The 12,574-nt window shown below is 40.1% G+C and overlaps 1 protein-coding gene across 1 annotated transcript in view; it reads left to right on the top strand.

Moving 5' to 3' along the window:
- The window catches only part of cic (Putative transcription factor capicua), a 209,314-nt gene that overhangs the window by 131,346 nt on the left and 65,394 nt on the right, over positions 1–12,574 (top strand). Inside the window, exon 3 of the mRNA XM_065223587.1 lies at positions 3,302–4,311. Coding sequence (XP_065079659.1) covers positions 3,302–4,311 — 1,010 coding nt within the window. The remainder of the gene's footprint in view (positions 1–3,301; positions 4,312–12,574) is intronic.

Here is a 12,574-nt window from a genome sequence, read left to right as displayed (position 1 = left end):
AAATGTTTTAGGGACTCCCAGAGAGAATCTCAAACTTGTATTACAGGGTTACCAGTGAACCGGCAAAACAGTAAAAACCGGGAATTTGACGGGAGATCCGGGAAAATCAATAAACCATACCATATTCCAACAAAAAGTAAAAGTTGAATAACAGCTTGGGCTTAATCTAGCAAACATATGTTTCTGCAGCTCAAAAATTGTTTATTCAGTTCTTAATTATCTTAAACCTTTGAAATTATTTTAACTTTCGCAAAACTCTCCTCAGAAATTCTTTGGAATTCTCCTCAGAATACCTTGGAATTATGTGCTGAATTTACGTGAAACTTTCTTAAGAATTTCACTCTTAACACGTGTAAAAGCCCCAGAATCATAGAAATTATAACTGTTTTTAAGATTTATACTAGTACAGATCACAATACTTAAAAACGTATCAAGTTCAAGATTTTTAAAGCAATTTCTTAATATAATCTCTCCCCCTAAAATTCGGTATAATGGCCCATTCAGTCCGATAGCGTTCGGCTATGCGACCTTGAAAAAGTCCATAACTCTGGTGCTTTACAATCATAAGAGGACTCAAGCCTACACAAAGTTATTCAAATTGATTCTAAGTATCAATCATTATTTTTAATAATAACTAAAAACCGGGAATATTTAGAGATGTGAACCGGGAAAACCGGGAATTTTAAAATGAAAATTCACTGGCCACCCTGGTATTAGAAACATTCGGATGTGAAATGATTTCAAAGGAAATGTTTGAAAATATTCTAATACAATAATCCTGCAAAGTATTTTGAATTAATTTTCAAGGTTTTAAATTAACACCTTTTGAGGAATTAGACCGCAGAACCAATTCGACCCAGGAAAAATACTTCTGTTCGGATTTCGGTGTTATGCTTAAGGGGGCAATACACTTTGATTTTTCAAAAAAAATGCATTTTTTTTTTGGCTTAAATGTTTCTTGGGATGTATACTTTAATTTAGAAAAGACTCCAAGTCCGCCAGAATATTCCTTACCGCTTTACGAAGCGATTTCCTAAAACATGTACCGGCGCGCTGAGAGAGCAACGCGTTTATCTCGAAACGGGGTTTTTCAAACTGGCGTGTGGAATAACTCTAACCAGTTATCATCAAATTTGGATATCGCCTAGGTTTTCTTGTTCAGAATTAAATTCTGCTTAGAAATACGTATCCACATTTTCGATTTTGTCAAAAATGGATTTTTAATTCACGATTTTGTAAGCATTTTTAGGGTGAAAAAATGGACTTTTTTTTCCTAAGGCCACAACTTTTGAAAAAAATTAATTTAAAAAATAATCGGAATACGTATTTCTAACCCAAATTTCATTACAATCAGGATTTTTGTTCGATTTATGTTCCAGGATCACATGGAAAGGAGTATTTTCCCACGCCGTTTTCCGACTTCCGCGCGACCTGGTGCACCGGCCACGGGGAGACGCCAATCGAGTTCAAAAAAATACAAATTGTAGTTCGAAGGATGACTAATAAATGGGTTATAACATATTTGCCCTCCCTGAGAGTTTTAATGCTTAAAAAAATTAACGAAAATGCCTTACTTTTTGGACGTTCAAAGTGTACTACCCCCTTAATTTTAACCCATAACCGAAAAGTGATTTATTTATAGATCAGAAGCCTCTAACGCCCAGTGATCTATTTATAGATCAGTTACATTTTTGATTGCTGTAAACCTGGGAAGGATCCGTCCTCTCCTTCAAGTTATCGACCAATCAGCCTTCTCTCAGGGTTATCAAAACTGTTCGAAAGCGCAATCTAACATCTGCCGAAGAAAACAACTTGTTACTCGAGGAACAGTTTGGTTTTCGGAAAGGTCGTTCGACCGTCCACCAGCTGACTCGAGTAACAAACATTCTCAGACGGAACAAGTCTGTTTCGAAAACATCTGCCATAGCGTTGTAGGACGTTGAAAAAGCGTTCGACAATGTCTGGCATGGTGGCCTGGTGTTCAAATTGCAGCACTACGATATTCCAATCTTCCTAGTGATAATTAACAACTACCTATCGAACAGGACGTTCCGAGTCTCTCTGAATGGCATCAGATGCTTTCAACATCGGTGCTAGGGTTCCACAAGGAAGCATCCTTGGCCCCATTCTATTCAACCTGTTCACCTCCGATATGCCGGCTCTCCCTGATGGTGGATTGTTGTCTCTGTTCGCAGATGACACATCCATCGTCTACAAGGTCATCGGAGCTCAGACTGCCTAACTTCAGAGAGGCCTGGGCGTCCTGTCTGAATATTTCAACAGCTAGAAGGTCCGTATCAACGCGGCAAAGACCCAGGTCATCATCTTTCCACACTCACAATCTTCCAGACTTGTTCCGTTGGTGAATAATAAGATCTGCTTGAACGGCATAGTGGTGGAATTGTCGAAAGAGGTAGTCTACCTCGGCTTTACACTAGACAGCAAGCTGATTTTCAGGGAGCACGGTGACAAAACCACAACCAAGTGTAACATCTTGATAAGATCACTGCATTCACTCATCAACAGGAGGTCTACTCTATCTCTGAAAAATAAGCTTGCTGTCTACAAACAAATCATTCTTCCCGTAAAAGAATACGGGATGCCAAGCTGGGAGAGTTGCGCCAAATGCCATCACCCTAAACTCCAAAGGATCCAGAACACGATCCTTAGGGTGGTCCTAAACAGTCCCCCCCCCCCCCCTTGGACTAGAAATTCTGAGATCCACCTCCTGGTTGGAATTCAGAAACTAAAAGAACGGAGAGTATTCATCCTGGAAAGGATCAGAGACACCTGTCTGAGATCATACGTGATCTAGCACGTTAGGTTAAGTTATACTCATAGTTAGGTGGGTTATCACTTTTTTTGTTAATTCAAACGAAACACACCCCCAAAGGGGTATTCTGTAAACTAGTTGAAAAACGCAAATATTAAATTAGAATATCAAATTAAACAAAGATGAAGAGCCATGTAGGCTAATCAATTAAAATGTTAAAATCAACAGAAATGAACATAATTTAACTACTTACTACTTTGATTACTGTCGTGCGGAATTAACTCACTAGGTGGTGTTGGTGTTTGCAGAAAACATCGTTTTTATCAACTTTTATAGAATAAAGTTCTCGTGTTATGCACAAGAAACACTTGTTGTCTAATTCTTCGTAGTATTTTTTTCCACATATGAGAGAAATATACAATTAATTAATGTAAACCGAGCGCTTTTATAAAACATAAATACAGTCAACTCTCCCCATAGTGAATCATTCAATAATATCTAATGTTCTTCTTCTTCGCACCCTTCCAGATTCCGGCCTCTGTCATCAGCAGCGTTGGCACGGTCAACTATCACCAATCGACGGCTGCGATCCGGCAGTTGTACGTTGTGGCGCCGGTCGGCTATGGGACCGGAGGCAGCACCGGCAATGCCTTCAACGCCGCCATCACCGCTACTACCGTGAGCAACGACAATGTGAGAGGTGGCCAAACCTACAGCGACAGTGCTAGCGAAAGTGCCAATCATCATCATCAGCAGCAGCATCATCATCATCACCTTCACCACCACAGTAGCGGCAACGATAGCCACAGGATGATATCACAGGCCAGCACCGGTAGCTCCTCGACGGCGGTTCAAAGTTCTGCAGCATCTTCGGCGACAGCTGCAGTATCGGTGGCAGCAGCAGCGGCGGCCGCAGCAGCTGCAGCCGCGGCCAACACTAGCAACGGAAGTACAAATCAACCCCGCCAGCATCCGAAAAAACGCAAGTTCGATCTGGCCGAACTCGAGGAGATGGAATCCCACCGGGGCAGTGCAGGCTCTTGCGGGCCACCGCCCGCGGACACGGGAGGAACACCACTGCTAAACGGGAGCAATACTAGCAGTACTGTAAATAGTAATAGTAGTAACAATATTAACCTAGGCAACGATCACACGATGATCATGAGCGAGAATATCCCAACGGCGGGACACTCGGAACTTCCCAACAGTAGGCCACCGTCGGGGTCTTCGGCGTCTTCCTCGGTGGTCTACAGCAGTTGTAGCGGGAATAGTAATAATCTAGGTGCAATAATAACCGTTACTTCGATGGCGCAGCATCATCCGACGACGATGATCGACGGCATCAACTGTAGCAGTCCCAGTAGTAACAACAACGGTACTATAGGTGGAATGAGATTCCACCACCAGCAACAGCAGCAGCAGGGTTACGAGGCCATGCAACAGCAGAGGCAGATGGTCCAGCAGCAAACAGTCAGGATACAGCAAACTGCGGACGGGTTCTACAGCAACAAAAAGATCTACACCAATGCTTCTTATGGGTAAGTTAAACTTTCAAATAGCTTGCGATTTTTGTTTACAGCGTACATGCAAATTGATGCATAAACCATTTTGCATTGTTATTCTAGCTGGATGTGTGTATTTTTAATTCGTAAATAAACAAGTCAACTGATGCTGCACGCTGTACAATTCTTACGCGGAGGCAGATGAATCATTCAAACAATCGTCGACGACACACGGAGAGTGAAGACCGGTCGTCACGCTTCTGCCCTGTACTCTACTCGTATTTTTTTTTTTTTTTGCGTTCGAAGCTAATCACACGCTCACTCATTCAATCTAGTAATGGTATGGTCCGATTAGGCGCATCGTGCGGAAATTTCCACTGCTCGCGAAGTGTGTTGCTGAATTGATTTCCATTTTGAACCCCTTTTATCTGCAAAATGAATAAAGGAGTTGGCCCGAACGTGGCAAGTGATGACTTTTTAAACGGCCGAAAAGTTGATGTTGAAAAAAAATTGATTTTCCTTAAAGGTTTCCTAACGTCTGTCGCTTAAATTAGTTTCAAATTCTTGATCATTATCAATGGGCTGAAAGTCACTCAATCGCTTAAGTTATTTTTCTCTACTGCTTTGTGTCAGACGTCATTTCGATCAGAAGTGCCATTTCCGTGCTACATTTTTTTTAAATTTCAAGGACGCAATCTTGAAAGTTTTACAACATTCAAAATAGCCGAATTTAAGTAATAATGTGAATCATTTCCCATAACAAACAATTACGCAAATTACCACCCTAACATGAAAATTGTCACTCTAATAAAAAAAAGGTCCAATGTATTGCGATAAGGAATAAAACTATTTTTTTTTAAACTATTTACTTGTTCCAAATTCAAAATAAATTACATTTCATTTTAACCTAGGTGCTCCAGTTACTACAGTAACTTACCAGCCTTAGTTGTTATGATATATATCTAAGTGTTTTTACATTGTTCCTGCCTTGGCAATTCAGTATTTTAAACAGGTTTTTTAAACCTGCATGTCAGAATAACAACTGAAATCTTAAAACTAAAACCTAAAACTAAATCTTATCTAAGTATAAAGGGAATTAATCGTTGCAATTGAGGATTGCATCGATTTTTGCCTGAAATTATTAATTATTTTGTTGGACATTTGTTCTAAAGTCTCAACATTCGAAATTCTATGTACTTCGGTAGTACTGTACCAGGGAGGCAACTTCAAAATCATCTTCAGAACTTTGTTCTGAATCCTTTGAAGTGCTTTTTTCCTGGTAGTGCAACAACTAGAATATATTGCCACAGCGTAAAACATGGCCGGTCTAAAAACTTGTTTAAATATTAGAAGTTTATTCGTCAGGCAAAGTTTGGATTTCCTGTTTATAAGAGGATACAACTTACCTTACCAATCAGACTAAGGCCTTGTTGTCCTCTGCTGTCCGAAGAAGTCGTCTCCACTCTACTCGATCCATGGCCACACTTCGCCAACCTCGTAGTCTGCAAAGGGTCCGCAAGTCGCTGTCTACTTGGTCGATCCACCTTGCCCGCTGCGCGCCTCTTCTTCTTGTTCCTGTTGGGTCGCTTTCTAGAACCATTTTCACTGGGTCGTCGTGCGGCATTCCTACGACGTGCCCAGCCCACCGTAGTCGCCCAATTTTCGCAATGTGGACGATGGATGGTTCTCCCAGCAGCTGGTGCAATTCGTGGTTCATTCGCCTCCTCCACGTTCCGTCATCCATCTGCACTCCACCGTAGATGGTACGCAACACTTTCGAAGCTTTGGGTCGGATTGCGAGTCTCTTTTAACGACCCTGAAATTGAGCGGAGAACGTTAATAACTTCATTCGCTACTGACCTCATATCTGGCGCTCTGGTGTCCAACGAAATTTTGCAACTCGTCGAGCGGGAACCTAAGCGATCGCATGTGCAGGGCTGTTACAACAGGCGCGGATTTCGCGAATTTCGTGGATTTCGCGATTTTCGCGGATTTGTCGCGGATTTGAACTTTCAGTCGCGAAAATCGCGGAAACATTAAATGATGTTGCGAAAATCGCGAAGGGAATGATGTGCTGTCACAAAAATTGTGGAATTCATTGTAACCTCAGTGCTAACATTTGAAAACGGCGCAAAAGCCATTTGTAAACAAATGGTTTGTGGGCCCTTTACTCGCTACCCGAAGAACGCCCACGCAAACCAACAGCATCGTCAGGAAGGGGAAAATTTCCCCTACCCGATGTTGCTGTTGTGTCGCGTGGGTGTACTTCAAGTAGTGAGTAAAGGGCCCACCAACCATTTGTTTACAAATGGCTTTTGTGCCGTTTTCAAATGTTAGCACTGACCTTTCCGTCCCGGATTATTTTGCTGTCATCAATTTTGTTGTTCATTTGGCTCTCAATTTTTTACCGGTTCAAACCAAACACCCTGTAAATAATCGAAAAATGATCTCAATTCCATAAGTCACACCGGATTTACACGGAAATTCCCTGAGGTCTGTCCAATGTGAGACATTTTCCTTTTTTCCAATATGAACATAGCATTTTTCGTTGTCAAATCACAAACGAATCGTATTTATGCGAGTAATTGCCATGTATACCGGATATTCTAGGTTCTCGAAATCGTCCTTGAGTTCAGTTGATTTGTTCTATCAAGACTCCAATAATGTCTGTAGTATCGAAATATGTCCAAACAGATTCAATGTGTCTATGTGGATTGTACCCGACCTATTGCTACGTATACAAGATGTTATAGGTTCTGAAATCATTCTGGAGATCAGATTATTTTTCTACTAGATCACCCAAGACTAATTCAATATCTGTAGTATCGAAATATGCCCAAACAAATTTGCAGTGTCTATGTGGATCATGCCAACCTATTTCCGCGTATGCCAAATATTCTAGGATTTCCAAATCGATATTTCGATACTACAGATATTATCCTAGTCTTTGTTGATTTAGTAAAACAAATCATCTGAACTGCAGGACAATTTGGAGAACCTAGATCATCTGGTATACGTGGACATAATTATTTATTTGTCGTCAATCAGTGTAGACCGTTTTTCAATAGTGCTGTTTCCTTACATGCTATTTTAAAACATACGTTTTATTTGAAATTGTCAGTAAATGTAGACTGCATATACAAATATCTAAAAAATAAAAATTGTTTTAAACTTAACGAGATGAAATCCTAGCAGTTAGTGTTCTCCTTACTGTATCTTTAGACATCGTTAGATCTATATGCTCACAATAATTATTATACACTCTCATCGTTCTTTTAATTGGTCCATTTTTACCATAATTCGTTCTGTGAGGTGACAGTTGAAATACATTTCGAGTTCTTAACATGCGTGATGGTACGTAAAAATTTAATCTTGCTAATATTTTTTTCTGAATTTACGCGTTGTGAGATAATATCATTAACAATGGAAATCATGGAAATTGTAGAAAACATTAATTTCATTTTTTAAATGTAGCAAATCATTATTGTCAAAGATTTCCATGTACAGTTTCATGTCGTCAGCATATATGAGCACATTTAAGCGATTTAACACAAACTTCACATCATCCACAAATAAAATAAATAATAAAGGACCTAAATGAGATCCATGTGGAACTCCCGAGGTAACATTAACTGGCGAGGACATTTTTCCTTTAAAGTGGACCATCTGTATTCTTTCTGTCAAGTATGATCCAATCCATTTAAAAAGTGTACTTGTCATACCTAAACGTTTTAATTTAAAAAGAAGTAAGAGAATGTCTACTCTGTCAAAGGCCTTACTTAAGTCAGTGTATAAGGTTTCAACAGTATTACCTCTATCCATTGCTTCAATAGAAAAGTTTACGAATTCCAACAGATTAGTAGACGTTGACCGACCTTTAAAAAAAACCATGGTGATTATTTGAAATGCGATGCTTAACCTGGTTAAATATTTTCTGGTTAACAATTGCTTCAAACATTTTAGGAATGCATGACATAATTGCAATACCTCTATAGTTTTTAATGTATGACCGTTTGCCAGATTTAAGTATTGGGACTAAAAATGATTTCTTCCAAATTTTTGGAAAATCACCTGTTTTGAGAGCTAAATTGTAAAGCCAAAACAATGGTTTAACAAAACTAGTTGCTATTTTTTTCAATAAAAATGGAGGTATTTCATCAGGACCAGGTCCTTTGCCGGCATCGAGACTTTCAAGAGTCATAAAAATGTCTTTAACAGTGATATTATTAACTGATACGTAATTTTCCTGAAACATTATCCATATAGACACTATGAATCTGTGGACATATTTTGATACTACAGACTTCATCCCAGTCATGGTTGATCTAGTAGAATAAATCATCTGAACTCCAGAACGATTTCTTCTTCTTATTATTAGCATTTCAAGTTTATTGATTAGTGCATATTAACTTATTACGTGCTCTCAACTTAGTGTTCTAAATACACTCCCAAAGTTATTAATTGAGAGCTTTCGATGCCAATACCAATGCATGAATTTGTATATTGTGTGACAAGGCAAGCACAATGATACTCTATGCCCAGGGAAGTCGAGAAAATTTCCAGCCCGAAAGATTCCCTCGACCGGACTGGGAATCGAACCCGCCGCCTCCGGCTTAGTAATACCGTTCCTTTACTGACTAGGCTATGAGGCTCAGAACGATTTGGAGTACTTAAAACATCTGGTATACAAGACAATAGTTCTAGTAGATTAAACTAACTGAACTCCAGGACGATTTGAAGAATTTTGAACATCTGGATTACTCGGAAATAGATCATGCATGATCCACATAGACACTGTGCGTTGTCTGGAAATATTTCAATACTAAAGACATTATTGCAGTCTTGGTTGATCTATTAGAACAAATCAACTGATGTCCTGAACGATTTGGAAAACCCATAATTTCCGGTATACATAGTAATAAGTCGCGCATGATCCACAAAGTCACATATACACGATTCAGTTATGATTTGACAGCGAAAAGAGGCAGGTTCATATTAGAAAAGAAATATCATGAAAATGTCTCACCATTGGACAGACTCCAAGGAATATCCGTGTAAATACAGAACCGCGACGGGACCAACAATTGTGTTGAAACTCTGGTAATTTCTCGATTATGTGCAGGGTGTTTGGTTTGAATCGGTCAAAAATTGAGAAAACTATAGCCAAATTACTACAACATTTAGGACAGCAAAATACGTCTCTGGTTAATTTCAAAAAAAAAACTTGCTTTTCAAATGAAAATGCATTAATTTTTTTAAATAATATTTCATCAAATCTAGGCCAGTATTATTAAATAGAATCTCATAATTTAAGGATGTTTTGTTATGTTCACTAATTACTCAGAATTTATACTATACATACATAACTATGATACAATGTTATTTTTTTAATTCGAAGGTTACAAACGATACTCCTTTAGCTCAGTCGGTAAAGGCGCAGCTACAAACTAAGTCCATGCTGGAGGCGACTGAGTTCTATTCCCGTCCGGTCTATTAATTTTTCGGGTTGGAAAAATTCTCTACTTCCTTGGGCATAGGATGGTACAGGCATAAAAAGCTCTCAATTAAAATGTGAAAGTACTTCAAAAAACACTAAGGCACAAATCTAATATGATATAAGCAATAAGCTTGAAATGCCATGTAGTAGTGTACAAATGCTATTTTTAGGCAATGAAAACAGTTTTTTTTTGTCGCGGATTAGTATTTGAAGTCGCGGATTTCTTTTGAGAAATCGCGGATTTCGCGGATCAAATTTAGAAAATCTTGTAACAGCCCTACATGTGCCGTAATAGTTGATGGCTTCCAAATACGACCGAACACCACTAACATCCGTTGGCACTGGAAGCTTCACAATGGTTTTGATCTTCGCTGGGTCCAGGTACCCGCAAACACCTGCATGCATTCACCGTCACCACCTTCGCAGAAACATTCACCTTACGCCGACCAAATCTTCCGAAATACACTTTCTCGGCGCTCCGGCAGTAGTCCTCTTTATGGCCGGTCTTGCCACAATCGCCGCACTTATGGTTCCTATATGAGCATTCCCTCGCATAGTGCATCGCTCCACATAACCAGCACGCTAGTTCCGTGCTGTAAGTTGATGAGCCTCTGGCACTCCTCGAAAAGTTGCTCCAACGTAACTCCGCTCTTCGATGCGACTCAGCAATCAGGTCCTCACTTCAGTTAGTTTCGTCAGCTCGAATTCAACGCACGACTTGTTGAAGCGACAAGCGTACGTGACGAAATCCTCAGTCGGCTGCTTCGCTATTTGTAAACAGCGGTATCTCCGGCTAATCACGGTTTCTGAAGCACCGAATAGCGAACTGAGCTTCATCACCGTTTCCATAAATAGAAAATCCTTCGGAGATTTTGACAGTATGAAGCTCATATCGCTCATGTTCGGACATTCCCAGCTTCCTCATTAGCAAACGTACCTTTGCTCCATCGTCGAGACGACTAGCATCCTTCTCAAAAAGGTCCTCGTACCGCTTGTACCACGCCGAAAACGTCATACTGTTCTCCGGATCATACCTGAACTCCTTCACATTGTTGACCAGAGATTCCTGTATCGCTTCCGGATTCGGTGGTACTTGCACCTGGAACGAGGACATGATGCTTCGAATTAACTGTTCTTGCTGCTTCATAAACGCTTGCTGCTGCTGGTGCATAACCTCTTGTTGACGATTAATTAGCTCCTGCTGCTGTCGAAAAAACTCCGTTACATAACCCTGCTGCTGTTGCTGAAACCACTGAAAGTACGGATCAGTTGGTGGTTGAAGGACCGGAGGAAAAAGAAACTGCTGCTGTTGCTGCTGCTGCTCTTGCCCTGCTTGGCCATTCCCGAGGTTCTGGTTCTCGACGAACGAATGGTCCATTCTTCCTTTTGTGCGTGGGATACGTTTTGGCTGAACTCAAAAAAAACACTTTGAAACTCCACTTCCGAAGTCGCCACTTTTATGATTTCAGGCCCCAAGTGGTGGCCGAACTCGCGGACGCGTGGGCGTGAAACCTCAAATGACTCGGAATTAAAGGAATTAAAACGACATGGTTTATTACTATCTTTTTCAACAACAACAAACATAAAACAAGATTAATCGACATTTCTAGATAGAGCTGGAATTAGGGTGTAACAGCTTTTATAAACAATGACTTCTAGAAAGCCAAGGCTCGCTCACTCAAATCAACGCTACTATCGGATAGGGGAAGTCTTCCCCTTCCCATTGGTTACGTTGGTTTGCGTAGGCGTGCCGTGAGTTTCTAGAAATCATCGAGAGAAGTCATTGTTTACAAAAGCTGTTACGCCCTAATTCCAGCTCTATCAAGATTTGGTTGCAGGTATGCACAGGAACGGTAGCGTCATAGTGTGATAGCTCTCGCTGTCATCTCGAGCCCAGCGGCATGCGGACTTTGTAGGGGCACTCCGCTTATTCCATTTCGCACTCCAGCTCCCTGTATATACAATAAGGGGCTTGGTGACCTAGTAGCGACCAGTTTATGCTTACTGGGCAGAAGCCCGTGAGTTAAATCCTAGGCTCCTTCGTATTATGGAGTTGTTAGTGTCGCAATGTAAACAAATAATCACATCCCTTACCACGATAAATCCTGATCAGATACCTTTTCCACTAACATGAATTTCCTTCCCTTGATAGATGTGGGGATTCAGAGGACCTTAGAAGGCATAGAATAACTAGGAGAAGTTTGATGAACATTTCTGTTGCAAATTCCTAGGATTATTTCGGGGCAAGTGAATTCCAAAGAGAGTTCTAAGGGAATATCGACAATAATACCAAGGAACCCGAATTTTGAGGATGCAATTCCGAAAGATACCTGAGAAGAGTTTCAAAGAAATTTCGAGGATAATTCCGAGGACATTCCGAGAAGAATTTCTAGAGAATTACAAGTCCAAGATAATTCTGAGAAAAAAATTGTAATTATTTATCAGGTAAATTGCATGGAAATTCATGGAAGAAAAATTTAAGCGAGGTACTATGGAAGGAACAGTGATTCTTAATAATGAAAATTTCAAGAGAGAATCTCAAATCTATTTAAGAGAAATTCTAAAAAGAACTCAATGAATGGTAACGGTTCTTAAGAAATCCTGAAAAAAATGCGAGCGTCTAAGGTAGTTAAAACATCGACACATTTTGAAGATTTTGGACGCAGCAACAAATAAAAGATCTAGGAAAAATGCTGCTGTCGTAGAAGCCTAGTAACCCCATAAGCGCAATCGTATTAGGTTTTATTCTTCATTTAAATCTATTCAGCACAACTGGAAAAATCGTCAAAATTTCCGAAAATT

This window comes from Ochlerotatus camptorhynchus, unplaced genomic scaffold (assembly GCF_037179485.1).
Source record: "Ochlerotatus camptorhynchus isolate MF236.1 unplaced genomic scaffold, CSIRO-AGI_Acam_v1.1 ptg000193l, whole genome shotgun sequence".
Lineage (NCBI taxonomy): Eukaryota > Metazoa > Arthropoda > Insecta > Diptera > Culicidae > Ochlerotatus > Ochlerotatus camptorhynchus.
Note: the sequence above shows the minus strand (reverse complement) of the source record. Positions and strands in the feature narration are given on the sequence as shown.